The sequence below is a fragment of the Schistocerca piceifrons genome, chromosome 3 (genome assembly GCF_021461385.2).
Source record: "Schistocerca piceifrons isolate TAMUIC-IGC-003096 chromosome 3, iqSchPice1.1, whole genome shotgun sequence".
NCBI classification, from domain to species: domain Eukaryota; kingdom Metazoa; phylum Arthropoda; class Insecta; order Orthoptera; family Acrididae; genus Schistocerca; species Schistocerca piceifrons.
This window is the reverse complement of record NC_060140.1, coordinates 551,011,505-551,032,862: the sequence shown is the minus strand read 5'-3', so window position 1 is coordinate 551,032,862 and position 21,358 is coordinate 551,011,505. Positions and strand designations below refer to the sequence as shown.

Here is a 21,358-nt window from a genome sequence, read left to right as displayed (position 1 = left end):
ATGCTAGTCAATGCCATCGATACCAACAGACCTATCTTGTACTTTGGTATCTTTTTTCTGTTTATATGAACTGTTTACAGAACTAAAAACACAATGTAATTCTTTACGACAGGTACAGTACAACTAAACAAGACTATGCATTACCATTTCGAACCAGACAATAAGTTAGTAAAGGAGGTTCTAGTATGTTTGGATTCCAATTTTGATACAAACGACCACATCACAATCGTGAAATGAGATGACATTTGCACAACACAGGCAAAAAACTGTGATGTAATCGAGCCTCTGGTATCCATATCTAGATTTAAAAAAATTTCCACATCATATTTGAAAATTGGGCAGAATGCGAGAAGTAGTGCCAGAAGACCAGTATCATCAGTGCCCTGGATTGTGTATGGTCAAATAAGAGAGGTTATCTTATCAGACAGAGGAAAGCAGGGGGAAATGCCAATTGCTCTGTTATATCAAGGGTATCTACTTTCAAACTAATTATGTCTACAGTTATCCTTAATCCAAATTCTAAAACGTTTACTGCATTTGATTTGGTGAAATAATTTCAGGAAACCATGTTAAGTAATTCTGTTTTAGTGGTGCTATAATCCAAACACTATCATTGCTCATCACTACATACTTTATATATGACCAGAATTCCAACAGATTTCGAAACAATGTTTTGTCGACAAAATTGTTGAAAGCATTTTGCATTAAAGAAAACATTATATTTGGAGATTCTATATGATAATTTAGTGATTATGTGGCCACAAAATAGGCACTCAACTATCTGATGGGAGAGATGAACTGGTCTGCCTCATACTGAAAACGGTTCATATTGTAGCAAGTGAAAAGTTTCCTGAAATGCAAACAGTTTATACAAATATGGCACCTACTGGATTCACATTTCAAGTCAGTCCAAATGGTTGAGACATGACACACTCATGCTGTTTAATCTTTACCACAGTCATCTGTAACTAAAACACTACTGGTCTACACTTTTTCTTGTGCTTGCTTATTGTATATATTATCATTCATGGCAGTCAACTCCCAAAACTCCTGATAATGCACACTATTAGAATGTTTAAACAAAAATCCTATTCAAAAATCATATGTAATTCACATCAGAACACTCCCAAAAAAAGATAAGCACTATATAAGGCATTTTATACAATAAATAATTTATCAACAGATAATGTATGCTCACATTCCTGAATTATATATTTTTTAATTCACAAAGCATTTCAAAAAAGCACTAATAAAATTCTATCTCCTTGGCGAAATCTCCAAAGAGTAAAAAGCTGTGCCATATCCCCAACTTAAGCCCTCATAAATGCAACATACATAATAGCAACCCAACAGTCGTACAATCTGTGCCTGTTAAACACTAACAATAATTCCAAACAGTTTTTCATTTAACCCTGGAATTTTTCAAAAATATGAAAACAATATGGTTACATAATAAACTCCAGTAACTTAATGGAACACAAATGCAATGAATAACCAAGAGACATTAATGAAAATATCACAAATTCGTATTATAAAATGACAGATGCAGAGTTACAGATATTTCCAGAATATTTAGAAATTATAGGAAATTGTACGAGCATCAAGATAGTGTTAGTGGACAATGAAACAGGTGCAATTATATACTCAGTTATTCAAAAAAGCTGCCTTAATGAATTATTGCAAATTTGCTACAATAATTATTTGGGTGTGGTTTTAAGCAGCCCAAACAATGTATTCATCATACTCTTAAGCATCCAGTCTGAAGTAACAATAAAAACATTTAACACTGATGGTCCTAGTATCGCTTTCTGCATCCTTTTCTCTTTGTAAGAACAAAAACTCTCACAAAAGGCTTAGGGACTGGAATCTGATCAGAGGTGTACGTGGCAGGCTAACAGTAGGGTGTACGTGGCAGGCTAACAGTAGGCAATCACTCACAAAAAGTGATAAATACAGGTTCAAGATGGCTCAAATTTTGAATAGTAACTTCACCACATGCTGAACCATATAGTCCGCAAAAAATAAGCACTCTGACAGAATATTATCACAGAAATAACCATATGATTTGGGGGAGTTTTAGAACATTCCATCTGCCTTTTATTTTATCATTTAAAAATATCACTGTGCATTAAACAAATAATAATAAATAATAAATTAGTTTTCTCAGGAGCACTGCCTTTTGCAAATCTTAACTGTAACAATATTACATTTTACAAATGTGTGGCAAAGAACATTAAACATCATAGTCAGACTTTTAGTGTCTCATTAGAGCTACTGTCAAAGCACACATGAACTTTTACTTTGAAGAATCTTTGTTATTTCCCTGGTTACAGAATAAGGCCTTCAAAAAATTTTAATTGTCATAAATTTTCTTCTTACTATTTCTTATGTATGGGTAATGTCTCACATTTTATACTGCAATGGGCATTAAATGTAATTAGATTCTCCAGTTACAATTCATTTTGTATCCTACCCTTCCTTCCTGAAATTATTTTCCACAATATAGACTACTGCTGAAAAACACGAGTACAGAATTAAAATACTTCTGTGAATTTCAGTGTCATGTAAGTGTCAGGCCCATAACGAATCATTTGCTGAAATGTCTCTTTTTTTCATATAAATATTTTCAATACCATATCTCAGAGAACTGCTGAAAAACTACACCAAGTTAAATGCATTTAAATATCACTGCAACTGTATCTTGTTTATTTAAATAATGGATAATTTTTTTAAACTGTTTACCTGCTTTCTTGCAAACAACGATGCCATGGCAGACACACTGCAGCTTTTTGTCAGAGAAGCTCCTTCGCTGCTCATCTTTTCTTCATTTTCCTCTGCTACTTTACTATTCTGTCTTCCTTCCATAGTGGGTGAAGGTGAGAGAGTATGTTGCAAATGCTTGTCACTTTCAGCAGCTGGAGAAGGGGTACTTGCAAGAGTGTCATCTAGAGAGTCAGGTACAGATGTATCTGCACTTGGGCTTTCATCTGTACTGCTGCTCACTTTATCCCCATTTACCTGTACTAGCTCATTTGGTCTGGATGATGGACCCCTTCCTGCCAGACTTCTGTGGAAATCATGGGCAGATGCCAACCTGTGAGAAAGTTAAACAAAATATTACATGGTAAATATATGCAACAAAAGATGTAACAGGTGTTCTGACTTCCAGGCCTTTTTCATAGCAAGCTCATGCCGAGATCAGAACATACACGTAACACTGTTACAAAAAACATCTCAAATATTAAAAGGTACTGCAGCCCCCCCCTCTCTCCCTCTCTCTCTCTCTCTCTCTCTCTCTCTCTTTCTTTGTGTGTGTGTGTGTGTGTGTGTGTGTGTGTGTGTGTGTGTGTGTGTGTGTGTGTGTGTGTACATACATATATACCTTCTCTAAATTATCAGTTCACTCCAAAGCCTTCAGCCATAACAGGAAGTGACCCACTTGTAATAAGTTGTTAGGTTACAACACAATGTTGCCAGAAGTAATGACTTCAACAACTTCAGAGCACAAACTTGTTAGCTTCACCAGTTTTGCTAATCACATATTTGTGCATACTTGCACAAAATGCTGGACAGACGGAGGCAATGTAAACAAATACAGGTGACTGCCCCCACCACACAGGCTGCTTCCACAGAGGTGAACAGAGCAGAGGAGAGGAGAGCAGTCAACAGCTGCCAGCACTGGCAGCTGGAGCAGAGCAGGCTGGGCCAGTGCGTCATGCAGAAGATGGAAGTGAGCTAAAATTAGACTTGGCAGGCAACCCAAGCAGCTAAACAAATCTCAGCACTTTTGGCAGAGGAGCAGCAAAATTTTCACCTAAACTGAATCTAAGTAATTTCCTATGATCACTTTACAAATTAATGCTGAACAATGGAAATATCTAAAACACCATCTCTGTACTTAATATCTACTTTTTTTGCAGTCACGTAATTTCTGTAATAAGCCTTAAGATAAGTTCACATCCGAGATGTCTTTCAAATTTAGTGCTACAGTTACTTTAAGTACCTTCTGACTGGATCATCTGAAAGAGACATCAAATTATGGGCTGTTAAGTACTTCAAAAGAGACATCTGCTATTGATGTATTTTCTCTGAAATTATGCTTCCACTGAAACCATGCATAATAAATAAATAAATAAAGCTCACTGAAAGCAGAAAGAAATCAGAATGCTGACACTGCAAAATTTTGCATTTGCATCCAATTAAGAAGCTTTAGTAAACTGGCATTTACTTTGCACATAGATTTGATGCCTATAGAATAATGATTCCAAAACATCTGAATTTCTAGTTAAGTCACTGAAACTTTTTGAGCAAGGCTTATGATAATTTTATCTGCACAGTAAAACATTTTCAGGATGGAATGAATTAATTCTACATACTCTTCCATTACATAAGGCCACAAAACTATCATGAATCAGACCACCATTTATTCTATTACTTATTTTCATTCTTTCTGCTTTCATAATGAGTATCTTCTCACCACGATCTCAGCTTCATAATTATTGTACTGACACTTTATGTATTTTCACTGTCATTGCCTTCCATTTGCCCCAGTTAAAATATATGCACCTTCCATCATGAATGTTTGTTACTACTTTCTCAACAACTTTATAACAATGTATATAAAAATCTTTAACATTTAATTGTTCAATGTGGCAAACTTATGATAAGAAGTAAGCAGTGAGAATTGAGAACATTAACTCTAGCAAAACCGATATATTTTCCATAATGTGTACTACCAAGAGAGTACCTCATGCCCACCACATGCAGGCACACACGCCTGCCTGCTTGCCTGCCTGCCCGCCCATGCGCAGGCTCGCGCACGCGCACACATAAAGTAATTGTTGTTAACCTTTGTTAGCAAAATACTTTTTAAATAGGTACCAGTAATGACATAAGTAGGATGTGGAACCTGAAAATATTTTGCAGCATAATCTTAGCAATACCAACACATTCTGAGTGGTGTGGTTCATTATGACCGACATAAAAAATTTTAAGAACTACAATTTTCATTAACTGTTGTTAACCTTCACCCACAACATACTTCTAAAGATTTATAGATGTGTAAGAAGGGTCCTAAATCTGAAAATATGAATATGACATTTGTTATGAAAAATCACACTGATGGCTAAGATTTAAATTTTTGGGCTAAGTTTCACCAAAAAGTTTAAATAATTATACACCTGGTCTAAGAAACAATTAAACTCAATATCTTTTTCCATTTAAGACAAAGTTCATCACAAGATTATGATTTTTGTAAAAGATGAGCAGAAAGGACACCACCATTCCCTCTTCATATTGCAAGTGTCGATACAGGGTTATTCAAAATGATTAAGACACATTCAAGAAACTGTAAGAAATGTTTATATTGAGGTAAAGTATTATATGGTTGTGTGTATGGAAGCAGCAATTCAAACAGTCTTTTTTTTTTTAGCTACGGTGACTTCCATCAACATGGCTGCTAGACCAATGGTATGATGGAGTTCTGCAAGAGTAGTCTGGCACCACAGTGCATCAGAAATTCTGGGGCTCATTTACCAAGGTTCCACCTTTAAAAATACAAAATCAGAGTTTTGCAACTGACATCTCAGGAACTGTCTGAATGGATCAAGGAAACGTTCTTTAGAAGTCCACAAAAGTCAACACCTCATACAAGTTGGGACCTAGGAATTCCAAACCCAACTGTTTGGATTGCACTGAAAAACTCCTTTCAAAGGAAACCGTATCTGATTCATGATGATGTTTGATATGTTTTGGTTTTGTGGGGCGCTCAACTGCACGGTTATCAATGCCCGTACAAATTTCCAACCTTTGCTCAGTCCATGACTTATCTGATTCAGCTGCTCCAAGCCATTACATATGGTGAGAGACACTTGCGCAAACAGTTCTAAATTGATATGTGATTGCGAACTCATGCTTCCACGACTTCATTCATGCAAACTTCCACTCCCACTGGTCTAGCAGTCTTGTTGCTGTATATCATAGTAACAAAAAATTCTTCTTGAGTTGCTGTTTCCACACTTATAACCATATAATACCTCACCTCAGTAAAACATTTTTTTGCAGCCACTTGAAAGTATCTAGATCATTCTGAATAAGACTGTACATTCTGACACACAGATAAGAAACTAAATACAGAAGGAGGTGTGTTTCATATACAACTGTTTCTAACAGCAGAGCAAAATTTCAGCACAGAATCTGTAAACGGTAAGATGCAACATATATGACTCTGAAGATTCATGATCATGTATGAATCTTCATTTAATCACTGCACTCTGTAGTCCAAATATCAACCACAGTGATGACAAAGACTAGTGAAACATATACCACAGAAAGCAAAGACTTCTTTCTAGATGAAAAGGTATGAATGGTCACTGTACATATAGGATTCCTACAAGATTATTGAATAATTTCATTCTATTATGCTTTAATGAAAGCTCTTTTGCACAGAAGGAAACAAACCATGCTTTCTGTTACAAGTTCAGCTTTTATTAACCTCTACTACTCAGTGGGTTGTTACCTTTGCCCCTAAATTATGTTCATTCTACCCTTATTACATATGTGTACTGGTTAGTTTAACAATGAAATAACAATGACTAACCAACATCCATACAAGAATTAATAGTATCTATTACTAGTATTAGTTGGGACAGACCTGGGGCAGGTGTAATTTAGACCGTAAAACACAGTTCTTGCATACAACATTTATGTGTTTACAAATAACAACATTTTTAAAACCAGGATCCATTACAAAAAATATTAACATGTCATTGAATAACTGAATAAAAAGATATTGCATGTCTCTATTCGAAGAAGTGACAACAGTTCGGATGACAGTTTTTGATAGATTTACAAGGTGACTAAGTTTATTGTTTGAATAGTTAGACCTCTCTTCTCTGGAAGCAGTGAGTCCTTTACAGTAATTAAAATATTTTGTTTATTCAAAATACTTTTTTCGAAAAACTCATAGAATCTCTAAATCCCATTTAAATTTCGCATGGTCCTATTCCGAATCCCATGCCACTTTCCTTGAAGTTGATCTTAAGGCCAGCTACCCACTTCCGACCACATTAAACTCACCAACAAGCAACACTACTTACATTTTGACAGTAGTCATCCTTTCCATATCATACGTTCCCTACCATACAGCCTTGGCATTTGAAGTAAACTTATTTGTTTGGATGCTGACTCCTTACAGCAATAAACCACTATTTTCACCTCAGTCCTCACTGGATGTAATTACTTCACCAGCTTAGTGCAAAAGTGGATTTCCACAGCCATAACACACCAATCCTAGTACAACTGACCCTTCCAAAAAACCACTTGTCATTCATTATTACCCAGGTCTTTAACATATGTTCTTGTCAGACCCTATTCTCCTTCTGCACCCATCTGCCTTCCCTATTGCTCCTAACCCTGTTACAGTCCCTGCTGCAAGGCTTGTCCTATGCACACTCTTACCACCTATGCCAGCCTTGTAACTGGCAAAACATATACTATCAAAGGGAGAGCCACCTGGGAAATGACACATCATACACTGGCTCTTATGTGAACATTGTTGGGCCTTTTACATCGGCATGACTACCAACAAGTTACCAGTTAGGATGAATGGGCATAGGCAGAGTGTGCATACCAGTAACATACAATATCCTGTCACACAGCACATTCTACAACACGACAGTCGTGACCTTAGTGCCTGGTTCACCACATGCGCGACCTGGGTCCTTCCCCCAGACACCAGTTTCTCAGAACTCCGCATGTGGAAACTAACGTTACAACATGTCCTTGGTTCTCGCCACCCACCTGGCCTTAATTTACATTAATTTCTTCTGTCTCCGCTTTTCTTCACAGTAACTACTACTTTCTTCGGTCTGTTTCAGTTTTCTACACCTTTCATTTTCTGACCTGTCTGTTTTTCGCCATCCCCATCCCACCTCTCTTACATACAATGCACTTAGCTTTTCACTCCAATTAACTCATGCACAATGTTTTAACAGTAATCTCTACCTTTCATATTACCCCGTCTTCCGCCTTCAAGCTCACAGATTTTCAAATCTCATCTGGTGCAGTCCCCAACAATCGGTCTTTCCTTCCCATCCTGTCCAGTAAATCTCCTCTGATTTGGGGTTCTGCACGAGTTTTCTGAACTCTAATCCTTTACCTAAACCTTTCCAGTCCACCTCCTTCAAACCTTCTGCCAGAAGAAGGGACCACTGGCTCCGAAAGCTTGCATACTGAAACTTTTTTTATGTGTGTGTTCACTTGCTGCTGCTTGGTGAATACATATTTTATCAATCCAATTACATTAAATTGTCCTAAAATATAGGTGAGAATAAATACTACTCACCTTTTACAACTGAACATTTGTTTTGTTTCACCTATTAATATCAGAATAATACGAATAGGTGTAACATGCGTCCTTGGAAACAAAATCAGTCTTTAGTGGCAAAACATGGATAATATTTACTCTTATCTACACGATGAATGCAAATGATGTGCAACTAAGGAAGAACGGCTACAAATATTAACAACGATGTAAAAGGTCTTTTTGTGTGAAATATAATGAGTATGGTGTGTGTGTGTGTGTGTGTGTGTGTGTGTGTGTGTGTGTGTGTTTTGGTAAATATGGTTAGCTGTTTTTTCATGGTGGTTTACACTGTAAACGTCAGTGTATTATTTTTAATGTATTTTATAAATTCCTCCTATTTTCCCTTTATGTAAGGCAGGATATATCTGTTGCACTGTGATTTTTGTACACCACTACACACTTTTCTGAGGGTGTTAATATTTACTGTGCGAGTTAAGGATGATACATTACTATTCTTAAACAAGTTGTCAACTTTCAGTGACACCATTCATCAATACAGTATGCTTGTGTAGATCAGTGCTTTGTCATTATTTGTGTAGATTTCATTGGAAATATCAGATTGTATTCTGTTGGACAATAAGTTACTTGATTTTTCAATTGATGCTACAACCATGAAAAAACAACACAAATATTTATTTTCAATTGTAATTGTATCATCAAACTACCTTGTACACCCTAATTCCCACTGCTCCTATTACACATACACAAGTAATAGTGTTAAGCACATAATGAGGGGTGTTCAGGGCTCAAAACGCATTATGCATCTAATAAAAACTATAGTTTGTTACTGCATATAGGCTTTTTCTTCCATATTTTATGACCATAACTAAGTCACAGCTCAAATACAAACCAAAATGGACAAAACTACATACTCTTCTACCAGGACAACATTAATTCTTCACAGCAGTAACAACTGCAATTGTATAATTTAGTGGAACAATATCCATTGACGTATTTCACAGTGTGCTGTTGCTCGAGCATGGCGCAACAGATCAAAATCATGATCATGGTGAATTAACACATTAAATAACAACCCACATGGAAAATTTTGTCATTTTTAAAACAACGGCAAAAGCACATCAGTTGAGATTCAAACTGCTCTATCACTCACTTTTTGTTCTCAATTCCACATGTAGCTACTTATTCTTATCTTCTAACTTGAAACTTTAGTTTTATGGAGCTCTATTGCTGGATATTGACACCGACACAGTTGCAAAATTGATGGAGGCTGCAGAGTCTCACGAACTACCACATCATGTGAACTGAACCCCTAATGATAATCAGCCCATAACAGATGCAACACAACTCGACCACGGCATTATGGTACACTCACTACAGCTGTGCATAATCAGACTACTTAATCATTACTTGTATTATTTATCTATAAGTGTGCATTGACAATAAATGTCTATGCTCGGAGATACAGAAGATTGTAATAAACTTCCATAACATAATGTGATGGCCACCTCCCCAACTGAGTATTACACTGTGTTTAAGCAAATCTACTTTTCTTACGTGATGGAAAAGTGCATAAAAAGATTATCATATAATTTTTTTCCCTAAATACGCAGAAGAATAGCGTTCTTAAATTGAATCATGTGTCAGTATAGTTCTCAAATGGTAGCTCTATTGAAAGGTTAGCACCTTCTATAATGATTCTTGTTGATAGTCTAGGATGTACTAACAAACCCGAAAGACCCAGAGTAAACTCAGAGCTACAGAACAGACAGAGTGCACAATCTCATCAGGCACCACAGCCACAGACGAAAGGGACAACTTGTTAACAAAGGTACTTGGGCAAAGAGCAAAGGTAAGGTGCCTAGAGATTTTGGTCAAAGTTGAGGCAAATCATAGAGTAAAACTGAAGTGATATCAGGTGTTCCCCAGGGAAGCGTCCTGGGACCTCTGCTGTTCCTGATCTATATAAATGACCTGGGTGACAATCTGAGCAGTTCTCTTAGGTTGTCCGCAGATGATGCTGTAATTTACCGTCTAGTAAGGTCATCCGAAGACCAGTACCAGTATCAGTTGCAAAGCGATTTAGAAAAGATTGCTGTATGGTGTAGCAGGTGGCAGTAGACACTAAATAACGAAAAGTGTGAGGTGATCCACATGAGTTCCAAAAGAAATCCGTTGGAATTCGATTACTCGATAAATAGTACAATTCTCAAGGCTGTCAATTCAACTAAGTACCTGGGTGTTAAAATTACGAACAACTTCAGTTGGAAAGACCACATAGATAATATTGTGGGGAAGGCGAGCCAAAGGTTGCGTTTCATTGGCAGGATACTTAGAAGATGCAACAAGTCCACTAAAGAGACAGCTTACACTACACTCGTTCGTCCTCTGTTAGAATATTGCTGCGCGGTGTGGGATCCTTACCAGGTGGGACTGACGGAGGACATCGAAAGGTGAAAAAAAGGGCAGCTCGTTTTGCATTATCACATAATAGGGGAGACAGTGTGGCAGATATGATACGCGAATTGGGATGGAAGTCATAAAAGCAAAGACGTTTTTCGTCGCAGCGAGATCTATTTACGAAATTTCAGTCACCAACTTTCTCTTCCGAATGCGAAAATATTTTGTTGAGCCCAACCTACATGGGTAGGAATGATCATCAAAATAAAACAAGAGAAATCAGAGCTCGAACAGAAAGGTTTAGGTGTTCATTTTTCCCGCGCGCTGTTCGGGAGTGGAATGGTAGAGAGATAGTGTGATTGTGGTTCATTTAACCCTCTGCCAAGCACTTAAATGTGAATTCCAGAGTAGTCATGTAGATGTAGTTGAGGAAAACTAATACAAAAAGAATTTACAAAATTATTTACAGACTGTCTCCAAGAGAACACAGTACTCAAAATCTGGGAAAACTCTGTAATCATTATGCCTCACAAGTACAGAGATATCCATAACGTACAAGATATTCAGTAAGTTATCACCAACAACATAGAACTGAACCAAACAAAGGAACAGAAATAAATATAGCACAATGGACCATTTGCTAATTGTGAGCTGAACTGTATAATGGTGCAGTATGTGAGAATTATCATACTGCTTGGGATTCATATAGTTTAGAAAGTCTGACTCAAATACCAAGAAAGTCTTTACCACAGCCACTACAAAACAAGTTATTGCTTCAGCCTAAATTATTATACTGAAGTGTATGCATAACTGCTATAACTTCCATTATATGAATATTTCTTCAGGAAAGTAATAAGCTCTGAACTGAAAGAGGAATTTGGCAACAAGATTCCATATAACAAAAATTTTTCTCATCATTAGAGAGAGTTTTCAGATACTTAAATCAAGAAAACAAAGGAGTTGGTGTTAAGAGAAAATAATCAAACCACTTTTTCCAAATGATATTATACTGCTTGCATTTAGTGAATATATGTTTCAGCAATGGATGAAGAGATCATCCATCATCATAGAGCATCTTTGAAAGTAGACTAAAATAATGTACAGTCAATATGCTGAAAAAACTGTAAAAATGAGCAGTGATGAGTTTTTGTACTTCGGACGCTTTAAGAAACTGATAGGGTGGATAGCAAAGTAAATGAAAGCTGAAAGAAATTGTCTACATTGATTCTGGTACACTAAATAGGCTCACGTTCCTGACGTGTGTGTACAAAGGAAGCTCAAAATCAGTGCATTAGCAGTTCTGACTTACGCGAATGAGAAACAGACTTTAAATCCAAAGGCTACACAAACACAAATGCAGGTGTATGATGGGAATTATTAAGAGAGATGGTGAAACCAACAAATCTATTGGGAAACATACTGGAGTGGATGATCTAGAAGTATAGTCATACGAGTGGAGGGTTTATGGATCAAGAAGAAATTTTCTTGATTGTATGAAACAGAAAAAGATGGACAATGGCATAATCCAGAATGGGTGGATAAATTACACCATAAAATATGCAAGAGCAAAAATGATGCATACATCTAACCACAATGCAAATTAAAGTCTACAGGAGGCCTTTATACAACAATTTCTGTCAAATGTCTATTCTAGTTCTCTGGTTTTCTTTCTCTAACAGGCCTTAGCTTTCCAAGCTCCTTTAGCCTTCAGCATTCACACTAAAATAGTAGTCCATCTCCCAAAATTTTTTCCCTGTCTATCAATATTTACTCAATGAAATACATAAAGCAGGTTATTCAAACACTGCCATCCAACTGAAAACCAGAGAGCTTTTCAACATAAGTGAAGAAAATTTCAGTACATAAACAGCCTGTCTTGGGCACTGATGAATGGAATCTTCTTATACCACATTTGGGAAAGAAAAAGGTCAACAACAACTGTATGCATCCATGACATTCCTTAAGTCATGTGTCCTCTACGTGGTACTAAAGAACAGTCACTTCAAGATAAATATCTAAAGGTGAGAAGCAGAGGCAGCCAGATAATCCTGGCTAAAATGAATTCATCACACAACATGAGTCTCACAGTTCTTTTCAGAAGCCTCCAGCTATAAGCTATGGACCTGTTATCTATCAAATCAATATTGAAGGTGGAAGTAAATCAAAGGTCAAGCCTTAATGAAGATTTTATCAAACTATAACAATGATGTAGTCACTCTTCAGGAATTACATGCTGCAAATGAACCAGAAAGGAAAAATTCCTGGCTTTGACTTGCCAGTAGCAACATACTAAGGTGCTTATGGAGTGCGAACTTAAATATGATCACCAGTCATGAATGAACATCCATGCTCTCTGTCTTACCTCAGTGACATCCATGAAGTTTTAATAAAAATTTGAGAAGTAACAGTAATTAATACACGCAAAATTCCAGTCAACTCATGGCCTTCACAGGTCATTCCAGTATCACAAAATTACACCATGTATCTAAGATATTTTAAAAGTTCTTCACTCTTATCATTATTTTCACAACCTGTATGAAACTTCAGAAAAACAAAGTTGGTAGCATTTGCTAGAAACCTGGATGAATGTGTTTGTTAGATTCCCCCAAAAAGAAAACAACAATAAGAGACACACACATGAGCAACAACTTTATCTGTATCAGAAATTTTTGTTGGTCTTAAGACAAATTAGGAAAGGCACCAGGAAGTAATGGAATCTACACCGAAATACTTTACATCGTGGGAATTATGCAAAGCTATGGCTGGCAGAATTTCTCTCTGACATTATGACATTTGGTTCAAGTACACAAAAAATGAAGCGATCAGAAACCATAGCCACACTCAAACCTAGCTAGACATCAGACCAGCCACAGAACTACCCTCAGTCACACTATTTGTAAGTGGAATCAAAGATTTCTGTACAATCAGATTAGGCCACTGAGCCTTTAGAGCCTTCCTGTTGAGAAAATTGGATATTGACCCACTGCATCGATCAGGTATTGTCATTAAGAACATTCACTGAAGTACAACACCAAATGAAACAGAAAACATGGGTCACTTCAGCTGATCTCATTTCAGCACATAACACACTTGGAGGCACAGGCTGCTTTGTAAATTATTACAGCTTATTCCATGCAGACAGACACCAAAACTAATTGACAGCAGGTTACCTGGAGGGACATCTACTACAACAGGAGGAAAAGAAACTAGCTGTCCAAAAATATTGAATAGTGGCTTGCTGCACAGATACATCCTCATTCCTCTCTTGTTTAATTTATAAATATCTGATATTCCTCCAACTCAGTCCAGAAAGTTTTGCTGTGCGGATGACTGGGCAATAACTATCCAACACAAAACATTAAAAATAACTGAAGAAATATGAACTTCGGATCCAGACATCGTAAGCCATTACTTCTGTAAATGGAGGTTACAACCAAACTCAAACAAAATAGAAACTGGATGTTTTTATCTATCCAATGGAGTGGCACACAGAGCCCTTGATGGCTATTTTGAGAAAACAAATTTCATTAGAACACGCATCCAAACTACCTTGGGATCACATTTGATATCAAACTTTCTTTTAAGGAACACTCCATGCAACCACCCACTAAGCTCAAAAGTAAACAACATTCTCCACATGCTCTGCGGCATTAATTGACAAGTGTCAGCAGACACTTTTCTAGTACTGACACTCTGATTGCTGTACTCAACAATAAAGTACTGTGACACTGTTTGACTTAATAGTCCACATGTGAAAAAGGCAGACGTACTACTTAATAGATGCGCATTGTTAGTGGGTCAATACAATCTACTCCCACATATTGGTTACTTATCTTGAGCCACACTCCACCTCCCAATATCAGATAGAAGAGCACACTACTACTTCATTACCAGAAGATTGCCGATAACCCCGACTTTCCAATAATTCTTGAGGAGCAAAAAAGATGCCGCTCTTATCATGGCCAGGCTTCTTGTTGAAGATGAAATAAATGCCATCAATGAATGGGAACACTGCTGGCAACAAAACTGTTCTCCACAAATGTATAAAACTGTCCCACATCCAAGAGAATCTCTGAGATTTGCCCACCCTCAAGCAATTTGAACTATCAATCACAACTGAACAGATCATGGAAGATGAGCAGACACTCTCCACAAGAAAGAAAATCACTGTAACCATCTTGTTGCTGTGATGCTGAATGACAGACACTTGCTCACACTGCATAACCCAGCCTCTCACTAGCCTTCAATGGTCATTTGGAAAATTAGCTGACAGTGATGATCAGAGTGAAATTACATGAAAGACCTATATATTCAACTACAGTTATTGTCATTTGCAATATTTTACTCATAGATTTGCGATGAAGTGTTAATATGTAGTGAGTTTTGTAATTGTGTGTGTAGTTATTATTGTGATTCAAAAACTCTTATATGCCATATGATACACAACAATAACAGGAAAGAAAATGAAGATACAAAATAATTTGATGTGGCACAGATGAGGCCAGGTCACACAAAACCTCATTTCAATACACGTATTATGAAATATGATGGGTAATGATAAGGATCTGCTGAACATTGATGTTAATTGTGATTGGAGAATATTTAAAGAGCCACATACTTGTTTGTTGCTATTGTATGTCTGAAAACAAAAAATCTTTAACAAGAAGAAGAAGAAGAAGGAGGACACAAAAACGCAACTGAATTACAGCAGCATTGCTCGTACATGACAGTCATGATGATATTCCAACCAGCAAAGGAACACATGTAATAGGTAATGGTATGAGAAAGAAAAAGTTTTCTGAAAAGCACCATTTTATACCTCGTTTACCAACTTACCTTATAGCAAAGATGTTGAATCAGTTGATGATCTATATTTGCAATGAATAATAAGAATGCAAATAGACCAGTCTTCATATTCAACTTTATCTCCTTAACAATAAAGAGCAGAACGTAGTCCACATTTTCTGTCGGACAAACATCAACTACATGAAAGTAATTACGAAGAGGAAATATTTCTAATTGGTTGTGTATTTGAAGATTTAGTGGAGTTTTGAATAGTGGACAGAAGTGAAGTCCTGATACTTTTATGATATTCAACATGCTCGAACAAAACTTGTCTGCAAATAAGCAGCAAGATATGGATGCAACTGAACTGAATACTTTAAAATAAATTAAATATTTTTGCAATAAACACAGTTAACCAGCAAAAATCCAATCATTGTAAAGCAGAAACAATCACAAGTAAAAATTATGATGCACCTATTCATAGCAGAGCAACTCGTACCACTTTATGTTCTGGCATAACCACATGTGCCGGATCGAAGATGTGGATTGCAAGAGCAGAGAAAGTGGTGAGGAAACGGCAGCCAATGGTGTGCGGAACTGGACCGCACTGTGCCAAGAGAAGAAGAGAATATAAGCGACACTCCTGCTAGCCTCGGCCGTTCAGATCACCACCAGATCGCAGACGTTATTGTTCATGTCATGTAAGACGGCAGCCCAATTTTCAGCTGTTCTCCACATCCCTCCTCCACTAGCCACTGGCAGCCAATAATATTCATTCTAGTATAGAGTTACAGCTAGCACATGAGAATCTCTGTCCTACATGCTGCACTGTTGCCGCACTTCGACAACCAAATTATTCACTCAACTATCAATTTTTTTCCTTTCCTTTTCTTTCCTTTTTTTCTCCTCTCTCCTTGCAGCAGTAGAGCTGTGAATGTGTATCTTGTAAATGTTTAAGTGCGATTCAAAGAAAGTCAGGTGACGGCAATAAACGTGAAGTGCTTCACAAGCAGGCGAGGAAGATTATTTACGCATTTATAACTTTTTCAAATGTGAATTTGAAAGCAGGTCTCCTACTGTTGACATTGGAAAACACAAGAACAGACTCCAGAACTGTGTAGTGTCAGCAAGAGAACTGTAAAGAGAATTGTCAAGAAGTGTCAGAGCTGTAGGAACCATAGAAACAGTTGGTTTGTCACCTGGAAAGCATCGAAATCGCAAGGAACCTGTAACACAAATGGATAGTTTTAACAACGATGTTTCAAAGTGCTCCACGTGAATGATGAATGGCCAAAATAACAAGAACGTGTTACAGTTATGCAGGCTTCAATGGTAAGCACTTCATCAAGGCGAAGAATTTTAAAAAATGTTGGTTCAACATATGTTAAGAAGAGAATTTTTAGTTCAAAGAAGTGACCTAGGTGCAGCATGAACTATATCCCATATAAAGATTCACGATACAAGATAAGGAGGTAGTTCAATGGTGTATTATCTTGATGAAACAAGGGGCAACCAGAATCATTCCAAGAAAATCTGCTGGAAAATGAGTGATGGTACTAGCAGTTTTAATGTTCTCATAGGGATAGGTTCTCACATAATTGTTCCACATGTTGACTCTTCTTCTGGTTTTATTTCTAAGAATAAACTTGTACTTATGTTCAAGAAAAACAGCAGTGATTACCATTTGGCAATGAACGCTGTCAGTTTCATGACATGATTCACAATTCTTGTCATACCTTGCTTCGAAGTCGGTCATTGCCAGATATAATCCAACTGTTATAGAGAAAACATCAAGTACAAACACCAGAAAAGCAGATTTTTTTCCCCAGCTTAAAAATAAAAATATTAAGCTCTGTATAAACCAGACTCATGCCGATCTCCTTCAGCTAGTTAATTTACACTGCACAAGTCACGTGACGGAATGTTCTAACTTGACTTCCTTGCATGTGAATGGGATCACACAGTTTTGCGTTTACCCACATGTCACTGTCATTGTAGCCCCATGGAATTAATTTGGGCAAAGGGTTTTAAGGCTATGTGGGTGGGGGAAAAATCCATTCAAGATAACCTACAGTGAATCACTTGTGCATGATGCAACAGACAATGATGCAACAGACAATGATGCAACAGACAATGATGCAACAGACAATGGTGCAACAGACAATGGTGCAACAGACAATGGTGCAACAGACAATGGTGCAACAGACAATGGTGCAACAGACAATGGTGCAACAGACAATGGTGCAACAGACAATGGTGCAACAGACAATGGTGCAACAGACAATGGTGCAACAGACAATGGTGCAACAGACAATGGTGCAACAGACAATGGTGCAACAGACAATGGTGCAACAGACAATGGTGCAACAGACAATGGTGCAACAGACAATGGTGCAACAGACAATGGTGCAACAGACAATGGTGCAACAGACAATGGTGCAACAGACAATGGTGCAACAGACAATGGTGCAACAGACAATGGTGCAACAGACAATGGTGCAACAGACAATGGTGCAACAGACAATGGTGCAACAGACAATGGTGCAACAGACAATGGTGCAACAGACAATGATGCAACAGACAATGGTGCAACAGACAATGATGCAACAGACAATGATGCAACAGACAATGATGCAACAGACAATGATGCAACAGACAATGATGCAACAGACAATGATGCAACAGACAATGATGCAACAGACAATGATGCAACAGACAATGATGCAACAGACAATGATGCAACAGACAATGATGCAACAGACAATGATGCAACAGACAATGATGCAACAGACAATGATGCAACAGACAATGATGCAACAGACAATGATGCAACAGACAATGATGCAACAGACAATGATGCAACAGACAATGATGCAACAGACAATGATGCAACAGACAATGATGCAACAGACAATGATGCAACAGACAATGATGCAACAGACAATGATGCAACAGACAATGATGCAACAGACAATGATGCAACAGACAATGATGCAACAGACAATGATGCAACAGACAATGATGCAACAGACAATGATGCAACAGACAATGATGCAACAGACAATGATGCAACAGACAATGATGCAACAGACAATGATGCAACAGACAATGATGCAACAGACAATGATGCAACAGACAATGATGCAACAGACAATGATGCAACAGACAACATCCCACCTGTAGCGTGGGCACAGTCTGTGTGGCATGCTGAAAAGCTTCAGAATGAAGAATCTGATAGGGAGGTGATGATGGATACACTAGGTGCGACAGTAAAGTAATGAGACAGATTTTCTTTGCAAGATGTGGCAACCCTGTAGGCTTGCATAGGCACAATATCTTTGACCTTGGTCTATAAGCTGCTTCTAGTCCAAGTGGCACATCGATGCAACTGCTCAGTCTTGAATCGTGCTGTAATAAGTTAACACATGTTTGTGTCTCTCGTCATGGAAATGGAACCACATAATATTGCGCAACAGTATGCCATTTCTTTTTGCGTTAAATTGGGTGAAAATATGACGACAACTTACGGTAAGCTTCAGAAGGCTTTTGGAGAGGAGGTTATGTCAAGAGCTCAAGTTTTTCGTTGGCATAAAATGTTTAGTGAAGGCAGAACAAATATTGAAGATGAAGACCGCAGTGGACGACCATCAACCTCACAGACGGATGTCAACTTGGCCAGGATGCATGAACTCGTACGATCTGATCAAAGATTATCTGTGAAAATGATTGCAGAAGAACTGAACATCAGCTGAGAAATGGTTCGTCTAATATAACTGAAGATCTTGGTATGAGAAAGATTTGTGCAAAAATGGTCCCCAAAAGTATCACACCACAACAGCGAGAAACACGGATAAATGTGGCAGCCGATCTGTTAGAGCAAACGGAAATCAATCCAGAATTGTTGAGCTGCGTTATCACTGGTGATGAAAGTTGGTTTTTTCAGTACAATCCAGAGACAAAACACCAAAGTTTGCAATGGTGCTCAAAGGGATCAATCAGACCAAAAAAAGTTCACATGTCAATGTCAAAAGTGAAATGCAAGCTTGTGTGCTTCTTTGATTCCAAGGGAATTGTTCATAAAGAGAGGGTGCCTCCTGGACAAACAGTTAACCAATATTACTACAGATATTTTAGAAAAACTTCGTAAAAGAGTTCTTCGTGTCCGTGTCAACATTGCTGATAATTGGATTCTGCATCACGATAATGTGCCATCCCATACTGCTCTGTCAGTACAGAATTTTTAACCTCAAAACAAAAATCAGTACTACCACAGCCACCTTATTTGCCAGATATCACTCTGTGCGACTTTTTTCTATTTCCAAGAGTCAAAACGGCAGTATAGGGACACCATTTTCAAACAACACAAGATGTCCAAAAAGCTGTGACGAGGGTCTTAGAGGATATTACAGAAAGTGAGTTCCAGAAATGTTACCATCAATGGCAGAAGCACTGGAAAAAGAGTGTGCAATCAGAAGGGAACTACGAGGCGTGTTTTTTAAAGTAAGTGCCATTTTGAAATTAAAAAAGACATGCTAAGATATCTCAATAATTTTATTTTTACATGAAAGCCTGTACCTTAATCTATTTTTCTACATAATTTCCGTTAATATTGAGGCACTTGTTATAACATTGTACCAGCTTTTGACTACCCTCCTCATAGAAGTCTGCCACCTGACTTGTTGACCACTGCATCACCACTGTTTTGACTTCATCATCGCCTTGAAGACGCTGACCGCCCAGGTGTTTCTTCAAGTACAGGAACAGATGGTAGTCACTGGCAACAAGATCGGGGCTGTACGGAGGATGATCTAGAGATGTTTTGTCTGATTAGCCACATGCGGACGGGCATTGTCTTGCAGCAAAATGATGCCCTTGCTCAACTTTCATGGACTGTTGCTTTGATTCTGGTGTGACATAGGGCACCCATGTTTCATCGCCTGTCACAATTTGGCTTAAGAAATTATCACTGTCATTGTGGTACCACTCAAAGGAAGTCAATGCACTGTCTAAACATTTGGTTTTGTGCACATCCGTCAACATTTTCGGTACCCAACATCCGCACAATCTTCGGTAATTCAAGTGCTTGGTCACAATGCCATACAAAACACTACGAGAAACACTAGGGAAGTCATCCCGCAAGGAGGAAATAGTAAAGTGTCTGTTTTCTCTCACCTTATTGTACATTTCCTGCACCAAACTTTCGTTAACGACCAAAGGACACACACTCCGTTGTTCATCATGCACATCTGTGGGGCCATCATTAAATGCTCTCACCCACTTTCTTACCATTCCTTCACTCATAATATTTTCTCTGTACATTGCACAGGCCTTTAGCACTAAGAAATCTTGTAACAGCCCGTACTTCACAGTCGGCAGGACTCACAATTATCGGAGACATCTTAAACACTCAGTACTGAATGTTAACAAGGAAGAATCAGACTGTAATGGTGTCAGTGTGTAGATTAAGGCACAGGCTTTCATGTAAAAATAAAATTATTGAGATATCTTAGCACATCTTTTTTTAATTTCAAAATGGTACTTACTTAAAAAACATGCCTCATACTTTGAAGGAGACAACACTAAAATTGACAAACTGTAAGCAACATTTTTTTTTTCACATCAGTTTCATTACTTTACTGTTGCACCTCGTAAGCCCTGAACCTATCATCGTAAATTTAAAATCAAATTGTTCGGAAACAGACTCAAATAGAAGTGACGATGGTATTACGATGTAGACTTTGGAACAAAGTAATAATATTTCTCAGTTTTAAAGACTCATAGTTTAAAAAATGTTTGTCAATATATCAGTTGCATACATAATAATGAGAACTTCCTAGCGTGTTTGATAAG

The 21,358-nt window shown here is 37.6% G+C and overlaps 1 protein-coding gene across 4 annotated transcripts in view; it reads right to left on the bottom strand.

Moving 5' to 3' along the window:
• The window catches only part of LOC124790073 (supervillin), a 471,354-nt gene that overhangs the window by 412,428 nt on the left and 37,568 nt on the right, over positions 1–21,358 (bottom strand). For 2 of the 4 annotated variants that reach the window (XM_047257637.1, XM_047257638.1), the window contains exon 4: positions 2,743–3,094. In XM_047257637.1, coding sequence (XP_047113593.1) covers positions 2,743–3,094 — 352 coding nt within the window. Of the gene's footprint in view, positions 1–2,742; positions 3,095–3,382; positions 3,656–21,358 lie in introns of those variants that run through there. The other 2 variants (XM_047257639.1, XM_047257640.1) reach the window with 2 other exon arrangements.